This window comes from Uloborus diversus, chromosome 1, assembly GCF_026930045.1.
Source record: "Uloborus diversus isolate 005 chromosome 1, Udiv.v.3.1, whole genome shotgun sequence".
Lineage (NCBI taxonomy): Eukaryota > Metazoa > Arthropoda > Arachnida > Araneae > Uloboridae > Uloborus > Uloborus diversus.
Window position 1 is genome coordinate 175,849,434 of NC_072731.1, and position 13,839 is coordinate 175,863,272.

The 13,839-nt window shown below is 33.7% G+C and overlaps 1 protein-coding gene across 1 annotated transcript in view; it reads left to right on the plus strand.

The window, feature by feature from the left end:
- LOC129217269 (probable glutamate receptor) overlaps positions 1–13,839 on the plus strand; it is a 62,874-nt gene that overhangs the window by 6,600 nt on the left and 42,435 nt on the right. Inside the window, exon 2 of the mRNA XM_054851541.1 lies at positions 7,558–7,723. Coding sequence (XP_054707516.1) covers positions 7,558–7,723 — 166 coding nt within the window. The remainder of the gene's footprint in view (positions 1–7,557; positions 7,724–13,839) is intronic.

A 13,839-nucleotide genomic window follows, 5' to 3' on the forward strand; every position in this document is an offset into this window, starting at 1 on the left:
AACAAGAAGTTCCGTCTAGAACTAGACGAGCCTACTTTCCCGTATACCCATACTACTTTCTAGTACCTGATCAATATTCTCAAAAATAGCTAAAATCGCAAATTTTTTCAAACATATATTTTTTAATATTTTAAGCTGATTTCTAGGAATAAAATATTCCTTACTTTTCTTCAAAAAAACGAACAAATAAAATAGCAGCACCTTTTAAACAAAGCAGCTAATACACTTCTTTCCATTAAAAAAATTTTTTTAACAGCTTTCAAAACGAAAAAAATAATAATAAGTTCATTAAAATAAATACATCATATAAAAAAAATCGTTTCTTTTTCCCCTGTTGCCGAAAATAATTTTTTAAACGAATTAATGCACTTACCAAAATAAAAAAAAAAAAACAATAAAATGTCAACTTAAAGAAATAATTTTCATTGTCAAAAAAAAAAAAAATCGTCTGCGCATATTTTACGAGTTTATTCACCGAAAACTAAATACCTAAATTAAAACTTTAGCGTGAAAATAAAAACAAATCATATCAACAATAATTATTTCACAGTTAAAACCACAGCAGCGGAGTCGGAGTCGGAGTCAATCTCATTTTGGGATAAAAGAGTCGGAGTCAAATATCCAAGAATCGGAGTCAGTCATTTGTCCTCCGTGTATAAATGTTTGCCAAAGCTACGAAGTCAGAGTCGAAGTCGGGGAGTCGGAGTCCGATTAATTGTCGGGAACAGGAGTCAGAGTCAGTGTCAGGTCCCCCTAAATTCTCGGAGTCGGAGTCGGGAGTTGGTCGTCAAGAGCTATTTCCAACAAAGTTTGTTTGAAGTAAATCCGCCTTCAAGTACGGAATCCACATTGACTTTCAGTTTCCCCGTAGGCGCTAATGTTAAGGGATTTGAACTGTTCAAAATTGAACGGAAAATTGTTCAAATCAAAAAGATATCTTATATACAAGTTTTTTATCAAAAGCTTTTTCCTACAAAGTTTGTTTGAAGCAAATTCGCCTCACAGTTCGGAATTGCTTTGAATTTCCCCGTAGGCGCTAATGTTAAGTTTTTTTGAACTGTTCAAAATTGAACAAAAAATAGTTCAAATCAAAAAGTGAAATATGGGAATGAGGTGTCCTCGCCGAGATCTTTCGAACAAAAAAAAGTCTGTTCGAATCGGACTATTCATTCAAAAGTTATTAGGGGGGGACAGACAGACAGACCGACAGACAGACCGACAGACAGACCGACAGACAGACAGACCGACAGACAGACAGACAGACAGACCGACAGACATTTTTCCTCATCTCAATACCCTACTTTCCAATTTTTAATTTTTCAATATTCATTTAATTATTTTATTTATTTTTGACTTTTTTTTGTTTTTCACGATATTTTTAAGATGCATTAAGCCTTCTTTCATGCTTTTTTCTTCTTTTTCTGACTTTTACTGGGAAAGTAGGCTAAAAAGTGGCAAAAGATGCAACAGAACAAGGGCTTGAAAAACCTAAATATGTTTATGGTCTTATCTTTGTTGGTTTTTAATTAAAATTCCTTTTTTAGCAGCCATACAAAAATTTTGACTAAAATACAAAAAGCTTTTTTTTCAAAGATAAGTTCTTTTTTAAAATTATTTAACCGTTTCGGGAATCAATAAAACCTGAAATTTCATTATTCACTTTGTTTAAAACTGCTTAATTATTACCAGCGTGAGCGTTAAAATCGAAATAGAAAATGCAAGCACTTGCCTAAGTTAGCGCATTGAATAAAACGGCAGTATGCTAAGGAGAAAAAAATAGCCTTATTATCCTTATGACGAACTATTCATTCTTCAATTTACAAATTTATTCTAATTGCAAAGTATTTAACTATGGCTTTAATTTTGTTATATACTGCTTTAAATTTGAGAGGAACTAGGGAACCAGGCCCAGAGTAGTTTCAATTCAAATATAATTTTAATTTATTTCTATTAATTTGTGTTTTCAATTTGCACAAAAGAATATTGCGGGTATTGTTTTGAGGATATTGCTTTTTATAATTTACTCAACAAAGAACAATGATACAAAAATAATATGTACTAAATAAATATAAAAAATGAGAAGCTTGAGCTTTTATGAAAACGAATATAAATATAAAATTATACACTTAATTTCTAAAAAAACTAATTAAATAAAATTAGTAAAATAATGCGTATTAAAAAATAATTGTAGAATATCAATATGCATACATAAAGCATTAATATATCAGAAATTCTTAAAGCTGGATCATACTATTTTTTGTTGACTTGTAATTGTTCTATTGAATCGTTCTCTTAAGAGTATTTTGTAGTTTATGGGTTTTTGCTTTAGTCTTAAAAGCACAGTATTTACAGCAAGATGAATTATTAATAAAACAATTACAAGATTATTTATAGCTTTTGCCTGCGCAGGGTGGAATTAAACTATTTGGTAACACTGGTTGCATCATAAGGTGTGGGGCTTTATTGATTTATTTTCATTCAAGTGAAATCCAAACTTGGTTACATATAAAGGCACTGCTAAGGTACATTGGAATTGATTCAATAGTACAGTATTGAACAATACTTCTTAGTACATGTTGGAAAGAATTGCAGGAGCATGGTAAAGAGCTGATATTATATTTATTTATGATGGAAATGACAAGAAATTATTGTAATGTACTTTCCGGAACTTCTGGTTTTCAAGTTATGAAAACGACAGTGAGATGTACCGATCGTGTTTAAGGTCCACTCGTGTAGTTTGACAATTGGAGAGAAAATTTTATTATTACTTTCTTCTATATCTAATATATAGAAGAAAGTATTGGATTCGTGCAAATTTTCGAATTTCGAATTTTGACGGATTCGAACGTTTTGAGGTGTGCTGAGTTCATTTCGACTATTTTTGGAAAATGTCTGTCTGTCTGTGTGTGTGTATGTATGTATGTGTGTGTGTGTGTATGTATGTGTGTCACGTCTGTGTGTGACCAGTTTTTTGTGGCCGCTCTACAGCAAAAACTACCGCATGAAATCGAACGAAATTTGGTACACATATGTGCCCGTATGTGAACTTGTGCCCATTGGTTTTTGGCGCGAATTCCTCCAAGGGGGGTGGAGCAATGGGACGTTTTTTGAGTTACGCGTGCTTGCTATTCCTCAGGAAGTAACTGGCGGAATCAAACAAAATTTGGTCCATATGTTGCCATTAACAGGAACAGGTGCTGATTCAATTTTGGTGTCAATAACTCAAACGGGAGTTGAGCTATAGAACGTTTTTTTTGTCGTCAATTGTGACTGCTGTATCTCAAGAAATAATGAACGGAATGAAAGAAAAATTTATCGGCAAGTAGCCCTTAGTGGGTATAAGAGCTGATTTTATTTTGGTGTCAACAGCTAAAAAGGGGGTAGCACAATCGCCCGTTATTTTTTTCCATTGTGAGTACCCTATCTCAAGAAGTAATGCTACGTTCTGGTTGAAATTTGGAATATATGTGAATCCATACGTAAACAGGCTTTGGTTCAATTTTGACGCCAATCGCTCCAAGAGGTGTTGATTTTTTTTTGAATAAAAATAGCTTTATTAATGCAACAATAAGAAAGATAAATCGTAATAGATTGTCGTCTGCGTATTTCTCGTGATTTTAATTGTATGGAAATGATCGGAAATATTATCTCAATGATTTAAAATTTTTAACTGTTGCCATCTTATGTTTGTTAATAAATAAAATATTTGTAATTAATTCAAGTAAGGCTTTTAAAGTAACTTTCAATTTTCGCTCTTTGTTTTGTTTTTACAATAATTCAGACATTCGGAACTCCAGCGCTCGAATACGCTACCTTGCGGTGATTTACAAAACTGCCGATGGAACTAAAACATTGCCACGTTTTAGTTCCATGTGTGTCTGTTGACGTAAACACAGGCAGTTTGTTCTGAGTATTTATTAACGCAATCGATGTGTCTTAGTTTGCTTTCAGCTACAGAAATTAATTCGTCCCCTAAGAGTATTCTCGAGCTTCTCAAAATAATGTTAGTTTTCCTTATTTCTTTCAAAAAAGTATTAAATGGTGGACGCGTAAACAAGAAAACTCTGGATTAACAAAATTGGATAACGTTATACCAGGTAAAATTTTTTATTGTTTTGTATGAATTTGTAAGTATATGAGTTTTTTTTTAATCTTAAATTAATTTAACTAATCATATTTTACAGCAGCATTTAGTTGGAATGGACAGTAAGCAAAATATTTTCTTGGATTTATTATCGTAGAACAAAATGAAAAATGTTTAACCTAGAAAGAATTTACTTTATTCCTTTTATTCTCAGCTGAAAGGTTTCGCCAAATTTGTTTAGGGTTATAATTTTGGTATTGTGCGAGCAAAGTAGCCTTGGCGAGATTTCGCGTTTTTAGTTAAACCATTTTTAATTTTTATCATGAGTGGAATAAAATGCTAGTAAGATTACAGAATTCGATAAGTGAAAAGAAATAATGGTCAATCAACTGAAAAGAAATAATGGTCAATCAACTGAAAAGAAAACTACCACCATATATCCGTGAGAATTTTGTTGATGATTTGCATAACATGACACAATTAAATCGTAACTCAGAAATTAGAAAAATCGAAACAGAAAATTTTTAAATGAACCGATTCGGGAATTCGAGAGAAATAACTCAGCTACAAATGGAAAAAAAAATAAGCGCTAGCCAAGCAAGGCAAAGAAGTATCATCTTCTTTCGATAATAATTTGTAATGTCATATTGAATTTTCTAGCATTAATTGTTGTTCTTGTCAGGCCACAATATTGATAAATATCGATATTGATAAATATCGAATTCAACATCATGGAAATAGCTGCTTAGAACTACGAACTACGTAGTTTGCATTAATCTTTGACGTTTAGTAATGCTTCTTGAATTCTCATTTCTTTCTACGTGGGCCAGAATATCCACAAGACTTTGAAAATTAATTTAAAAAGAATAAAGCGAAAAAGTCATACGTGCGAACAAAAATCACAACACTTTTAGCATTTTCTTCGTTACCATGTGCGTTTGTTTTAGTTTTCAATTCCGCCATTAGACAGTGACTTCAGTGCCCCCTACAGTTCGTTGGAGTTGCGAATTGGGACGGTCGTCAAATTTTTGCATGTGTAATTTTGTTTTTGTTGGGAATATTGCTTCCTCGTCAAGCATGGGGAGGGATCAGAAAAAGGAAAAATATAGAAGAAAGTTTCGTGATGGCCACAACATACTAGTTTTTTTATTTGGAGACCTGCAAAATCTTTGCTACATTTGAAAGTAGTATTTGGGACATTATGAACCAGAGTCATTCATTCCATCGATAACTTGAACTTTGTTCTTAAAATAGGGTGCTTCTTCCAAAGTTTTGCTGCAAGAAGTATCATTTTCAATTACATTCACGAAATCGGACCTCGCGCTTTGCTTCAGTGAACCATTCTGATGAATCTAACCTAGCATTGGGCTTATTGTATGGGAATGATTTTTAGATGTACTAACATCACTTTTGAGCTAACGTTGCCCAGGTTAAATGTTTTTTTGGTTTTCTTTTGCTGTTTTGCAGTCGCTGTTGAAGACATTGCCATTGCAGGACTTCTCTGGACAAGAGATTATTCACATTTTCTTTAACGTTCCACTGAAATTTTGATGCTGCCTATGTGGCAATAGCCTCGCTCACTATGTTTCATAACTCAGGTGTAAAATCTGCTAAAGGGTTATCCTGATCATTTATCCTTTCCGTAATTACTTCGTACTTGCAAACTTGCATGTTTTAATTTTTAAAAAAGTCCCATTGTGACCCATACTAAGCAGTTATAATGCGTTAAAGGTTAAGTAATTAAGTAATTACTTAACTGGGACATTGTTTTGTTAATGTTACGAAATAAAACCGCCAAAACAGGAGAGCCACAAAATTTACTTTGGTTTATGTCGAGTCTTCAAGGTACATTCCCCAAACTTGTTTTTTTTTTTTCCTTTTGTGAATTACCTCAAATGCTTTTTGAGCTTGCTTTTATTTCACTTTTCAACGCTTTGATAATATTTAAGTAATTTTAAACAAACTAGATAATGATATTTCAGATTTTATTGGTTCCTTAAACAGTAAAATAATTTTGATAATTAAAAAAAAAAATGCGTATTTTTTTCAAATTTTTTGCTTGTTTGCGAAAAATAGAATTTTACTCAGAAATTAACAAAGATATGATCATAGTCATATTTAGCTTTTATGAAGCCCTTGTTTTGTTGCGTCGATTGCCACTTTTTTCAGTGTTTTGTTTCAAATAGTTCTCGAGTTAGGAGTGTTTTAGCAAACGGCTCCCCCACTGCCTTCCCCCCTCCCCCGGGGTTGTCGACCATCCGGAGGGGCGAAGACACGTGGTTTCATAATCACTATAGTGCCTGTGACATTAATCAGAAATAATTTTTCGTCAGGTCTTCCATGCATGCTCAAAATACCCCTTCAGATCCTGAACTATAATGCAAATCGTGTTCGAGCTTGCTACTGTCACTTTGTTTTTCAACGCGTTAACGGTACTTAAATGATTTTAACAAACTGAATAATGATATTTTGGACTTCATTTGAAAAAATAATCAAACAATTTCGATTTGGAATTTATTTTGGTCAAAAAAGTTTGTTTTGCGCATTTTATTCAAAAATTTTGCTTGTTTGCGAAAAATGGAATTTTACTCAGAAACCAACAAAGATAGGTCCATAATCATATTTAGCTTTTATGAAGCCCTTGTTTTGTTGCGTCGATTGCCACTTTTTTCAGTGTTTTATCTCAAATAGTTCGCGAGTTATGAGTGTTTTAGCAAACGACTCCCCCCACTGCTTTCCCCCCTCCCCCGGGGTTGTCGACCACCCAGGGGGGCGACGACATGTGGTTTCATAATCACCATCGTGCCTGTAACAATAATCAGAAATAATATTGCGTCAGCCTTTCCATGCATGCTCAACCCCCTTCAGATCCCGGTCTATACATGGAAAGGCTAATATCCGGTTTATAGGCGGAAATGGACGTATCTATTAGTTTATAGGGATGTTAGTTGGTTTGTTTCAGATGTGCACTTTTGCCTCTCTATTATTTAGCCTTAGTTTAGTAAAAATAAAAATTTACTCACAGCAGCTTTTTTTAAATCTACAGTATATTCGATCGATATTCTCACGACAAAAATTAATTGATTTATTTATTCACAACAAAGTTTTGAGCTTACCATTTTGCTTTTACGTTCCTGAACGAAATGAAAATGTTTAATTTTCTTTTTGCTGTTTCCATGGAAACTATTTTTGTTTCCCCTCATTTTATTTTTGAGAATGCAATAAATGAATAAGGCACTAGTGACATTATAAAACGCGTGTATCAATATCCCATCGCTATTTTCCCATCTTCCCTGCCAGATTCATTCAGATGGAATAGTCTTTACTTGGAAGATTGCCGAATTACATACAATCCGTGGTCAAACAGTACTGGTGCCGTTACCCTACTGCATGTAAAAATTAAGTTGTTTATTGACTTATCATCAATTTGAGCTACTTGTTCATAAGTATTTCTTTTCTGCTTTGTTTTGTAGATTACGATGGTACAACGAAGGGTCCCTCACACATCGTCGGTTTCTCTCGTCCACTCTCTACTACGACATCTGCACGCAGACCTCCGTCTCCGCCACTAAAGCCCTAGAACTGAACGATTTGTTCGCTGCATTCGTCGTTCTAATAACTGGGATTGTGTCTTCTGTTGTAATATTCGTTCTAGAATTGTTTGCAAACCTAAGATGCTGCAACAAATTTGATGCTTGAATATGCTTGAAATGTAACTCTCCAGTAGACCCCTGAATGAATAGATTGTTAAAAAAAAAATTGTGAAATGTGTTATTACTTCCTTTTACAAAAAAGGAAGTATTGTATTCGCGAAAAAAATTTCACTCAAAAATCGGCCTTAATTTCCATTTTTCTCACCCCCGAATGAATGTTGAGTTTTTGATCACACGTGAATATATGCCTAGAAACGTACAGACACCCGAAACATACATTTTGACGACCCCCGAGTTAATTTCAACGAATTTTCTCCTGACGTCCGTATGTACGTATGTATGTGCGTATGTGTGTATGTGTGTATGTATCTCGCATAACTCAAAACCGGTATGTCCTAGAAAGTTGAAATTCGGTACTAAGACTACTAGTGGGGTTAGTTGTGCACCTCCCTTTTTGGTTGCATTCGGATGCTCCAAAGAGGATCTTTTGCCCCTTTTTCGGGGGGAAATCATTGTTAATTTCGATGTAAACTCTAGTGGTGTTACAATTTGGCGACACTTGGCGCCAGTCTTTTAGTCGCCAAGTGTTTTCGCCAACTAGGCGACAAATTTGGCGATTTTGTTTTAAATTTTTAAATCGGGTTTTAATTTAGCCACTGTTGGTGATATTTAGAGAGTAAACTATTGAATCACATTAAAACTGCCAATAATGAGAAAATGATATTAAATTGGAGTAAAAGGAAGTCATGTGATGCACACATCAGCTCGTTTTTTTAAGCGTCAGAATAATAAATTACTTATTTAAAACATGTAGCACTCAGTTTTAAATGAGACTTAGTTTTGAAGCTTACCCCGGACATCCATATAAAGTAGCCATTTATGTATACAGGGTGTTCCGCTTTAACCTGCAAAACCTCTATTTTCGCAAGCGTTAGTCCTACATGCATACTTCCAATTGCAAAAATGTTCAAAATCTGATTCAGAGTTAAGATTTTGAAAGTTTAAAGCGGAAATAAAAATGAGTCAAAAATGCAAAATTTAGCTTTTTATACGGGCTCTAGGTCCCCTAACTCATATTTAGGGAAAGAATCTCCATCGAAAGATATTACTAACACAAAAAATTTAACATTTGTGCTCTAGGAGATATTTGAGTTTAAAAATTAAAGGGACTATATAGAAGATGAGATTGGAACTTATAGCCCTTTCAGAAGAATGACTGGTTGTCGAAGTAAAAACTAAAGCATTTATATTTTTCATTGCTATTCAGAAATAAATGCTAACAATATGCCACGATGAGCAAAAACACGCTACAAAATCTCAATCAATTTGAAAAACCACACTCGATGCACACAGATAACTTTAAACCCTTGTTAACTGCTGTATTTCCCCCCCAAAAGGTGTTATTGACGGGCTGTGTAAAATGGTGTAAGTCACAAAGCTCTGCGTTTCATATCTCGGTGGATATTAGTCGTACTTATGTCAAACTTTTTGTGTTGGAATTATTTTTCAATGGAGATTATATCCTTTAACATAAGTTAGGGGACCTAGTGCCCGTATGAAAAGTTGAATTTTGTTATTTGTGACTCATTTTTATTTTTGACTAGCTTAATACCCGGCGCTGTCCGGGTGCTTCTCAGTGCAACATATCTTTTAGATAATTAAATGGAGGAATTCTATCTAAATGACAGTAAAAACCTGCATTCACACCACTCTAGGCTCAAATTTTCAAGACAGTAAATAGCACAGAATGTTGAGCCTTTGCAGAAAAAACGGCATCAAGTAAAAACGAAAAATCATGAGGCATGTTATCAGGGTTATATCAACAATGTTCTTTGGTTCTGTCGTGTCCACTGCCACGTTGTCTGCGGTTGAAACAGACGGGCGGTACATCCATTGTCTTAATGCAGAGACAAATGATTGTCTTGCATATCTTGTGGGACAACCTTTTACGTGGTGCTTCGAATACGAAAACCGTTGTGCTGTGTTTGAAGGTTTTGTATACTTCAAGACATTAAAGCATGTTGTAGTACTCTTCACATACATTTTATTCTGGTGAAAAAAAATCATGGAATGTCTTAATAGAAAGAGTCGTGAGTAAAATTCAATGGCTTTTATCAGTTATAAATATATGCAAAATATGACACCGTTACAATATTTTCAGATATAAAAATCATCCTCAATAGCCCAAAAGATAAACAGATAGTCCACTGTACAGAAAATAAGGAATCCGGTCATTGTTATTAATATTGGTTAACGTTCCGTTTCACGGATTTTCTGGTGGTGTTTTTACCTTCACGGTTTCACGTGTTAGGTAGACTCATTTTATAAGTTTTTGTAAGTGTTCAGGTATGCAAGCACATTCCGTAGAAAACTGTCACTTAGTATAAATAATTTCACAAAATGTGTCTGTTTGCCCTTTCCGTGTAGATTTAGTAGCATGCCATGTAGTAAAATTGGATAAGTGTAAGTTGCATAAAAAGACGTACGTCAACTACATTTTATTTTCTTATATTTATGTCAAATTTCTATTTTCGTAGGCGAAAATGAGAGTTAGACATTAATATTGGTGTCTTGCAACGATTCAAAATTTGTCTTGATTAAAATTTTATTTCCAATTTTTAAAACCTCACACTCTTGCCGTAAATGTTGTACATGAACATGATAACTCAAACTGATGCAGGTAGTAAGAGCACTTATTTAAGTTTGCTGCTCTAAAGTATTCCTTTGAGAATATCGAAATTTTAATTTACATAGGCACAGTCGTAATGAGGGGTAGGAATGGTTCCACTGAATAATAGTTGCCATAGATATAGTTACAGTTATTATTTTAAGTTACATTAAGCATTAAAAATGGAGTACGTAAACACGAACTTATGAAACGAACTATATAAAACCCGTCAATTGAACTGCCCTATAAAGAAATAGCGTACACATGTTGGTCACTATCTGCGTATTTTTTTAAAAATTATTTGCAGGTCATGAAATTAAAAGAAAGAAAAAAACCGTCTTGTTTCTACTTACAACTATATATTAGACAATTTTTTGTTTATATTTTACAAAAGCTTGTTGCCCATTCTGTTCCCCATATCCGCATCTTCAAAACGAAGGAAATGTATTTCCACGTTTAGAAACGTAATCCAAACACTATAAAGTTAAATTGTTCAAAAAATTTTAATTTAAATTTAACTCAAATCTTGCTCCTAAATACAATTCTTAGTCCCCGTTCCAGCAGCAAAATGAAATACTTTTTTGAGTGAACCCAACCTTAAGCATGCAACATAAAGCTATCTATATGGGAAATAGGTAATTTTCACATGTATTTTAAGTATTTGATCGCCTGCCCTTCTGACTTATTGATCGTGATACAGAACTTAAGTCTTACTGGAGATTTTAATTTCTTGAAGTTTAAAGATTGATGTATTGCGATTAGTGGTTATACGTGAGATACAAATCGTTTCACCTTATCCCTCCACTGTGAACAGAGTTGCTTCTATAACACTGATACGTATCCATTTTTATCTTACACCATTTTTTCAATGACGGTTGAATTACTTAGTAGTAGTTACAAACACTAATATTTTTCGATTGTTAACAATAAAAGTTATCGAACTGAGAGTCTTGGAATTGGAAATGGAGCTTTGCTCAACTAATTTCACGATGAAGACTAAAAAGAAAAAACTTTATAATGTGGTGTAGTATTTCATCATGCTCATTTCAGCAGCAATCTCTTAGTGTCAAAAGTTGCATCATACCCGCTAACTGGTTTAAAATTATTGCTAGTCAGCGAAGATGCTCCATCAGGTGTACTATTGCTTCGAGCGTTAAAGTAACATAAAATTTTAAACGATTAAGAAATTTGTTTACATAAAAATGGAGACAGTTTATGTATTTTAAAAGTTTAAATTTAAATTAATATTGCTTTGCATTTTTTTCAAATATTAAACTGTTACCCTTCCAAAACTTTTAATTCCGCCGTATTACATTTCCGTGTGGTTTCGGGTCTAAAGGTTCACAGTCTTTCATTTCACCGCACATTAGCAATCCTAGTATGGTAGTTTATGTACATGTAATGAACCCCATGACTATCCCCCTCCCCATTGAAAGATAAATTCAATCTTCACTACTATGCACAAAAATGATTATTTTGCAATCCATTAGCCCTATTAGTACTTTCACCCCTTTTTCTTTGATAACCTGGAGCGATTTCGGTGAAATTTAGATGAACCGAATTAGGTAAATCATGGAATAGTATAAATTATATATATATATATATATATATATATATATATTGATTTGTTTAAGGATAATACAATATTAAATTAAATTTCCGGTGCAAGGATGTCGTTTTAATATAAGTTTAGTATTCTAATGCGAAAACTGTTGAAGATTGTACTTCGATAATTGAATGCATTTTTAATACCTATCTCATTTTGGTATTTTCTGTGCTGGTTATGCAGAAAATACAGATCAAAATTTCGTTTATTATTACGGTATTATTACTTGAAAACTTATTAGCAAAATGCGCAAGCAAATTGCTTTGAACCAAGGTTTACAAATATAACGATTACAGTTAAACTTTGAAGAAACTTCATCTAGGGCAATTTTTTACGGGCTTTTCATGTAGACGTAATTCATAACTATACAGTTGACATAACTTTATTGTTGACATACATTTCATAACTTTGAGTGTTTTTAAAATTCCAAAAACCCGCCTATATGAATTCCTGAGCAACAATTTACCTTTGTGCCAAATTTGGAAGAAATCCGACGAAAACTGTGGATTTGTATAAGGAACATACACACATATCCACATTCCACACACCCACAAACATACATCCATTTTTATATACAGATATTCAAACTTTCAATATCTTAACCCTGCATCTGATTTTGAACATTTTTGGAATTAGAAGATGCATCTTGGACTAACAGTTGCGAAAATAGAGGTTTTTTGCATGTTAAAACGGAACACCATGAATAATATATAACCAAAATAAGTTCAACAAATGAAAAACATCTTAATAAAAGTCTAAATTACTTTAAAATAAGGCAGCTTAATATTATATGCTCTTGCGTGCAGTAATTAAGTCCACTAAAAGTTATGTGTTGCTTTTATTCCATAAAATGAATTTAATTTGCGAATACGTCTCAGAAATTATAATTCACAGTAACTGTTAAAACATTACTAATTAATGCAAAATTAGCAGTATGTTTTGAATTCACTCCACTTAACTCATATGTAGCACTGAGAAGCAAAGGGGTGCAAGTGGACATTTTCAAGTTTTGAGTAAAAGCGTCCTAGGTAGGTTTTTATTGAATTTTTTACTTCCTTTTACAAAAAAGGAGGTATTGTACTCGCGAAAAAAATTTCACTCAAAAATCGATCTTAATTTCCATTTTGCTCACTCCCGAATGAATGTCGAGTTTTTTTCGACTCGATCACACGTGAATAAGTGCCTAAGAACGTATATACACGCGAAATATCCATTTTGACGATTCCCGAGTTAGTTACAACGAGTTTTCTCGTGACGTCTGTATGTACGTATGTATGTATGTGCGTATGTGCGTAAGTATGTCGCGTAACTCAAGAACGGTACGTCTTAGAAAGTTAAAATTTGGTACGTAGACTCCTAGTGGAGTCTAGTTGTGCACCTCCCCTTTTGGTTGTATTCGGGTGTTTCTAAAGAGGTCTTTTGCCCCTTTTTGGGGGGGGGGGAATCATTGTTAATTTCGATGTAAACTCAAGTGCTGTTATAATATGGCGGACACTTGGCGATGTATCGCCAGTCTTTTGGTCGACAAGTTTTGTCACCAACTTGGCGACAAATTTGGCGATTTTTTTTTTTAAAAATCTGGTTTCAATTTGGCCACTGTTGGTGGTATTTAGGGAGTGAACTATTGAATCACATTAAAATTACCAATAAAAGGAAAATGACATTAAATTGGAGTAAAAGGAAGTCATGTGAGGCACACATCAGCTCGTTTTTCATGCTGTACAGCAGCACCTACCAGGGCTACTAGTACTATCTCTTGCTCCAAGACAGAGGAGGGGTTCACCTACCGTTTGTACTGGTTATCTCCAAATTTTAATTTTGCCACTTG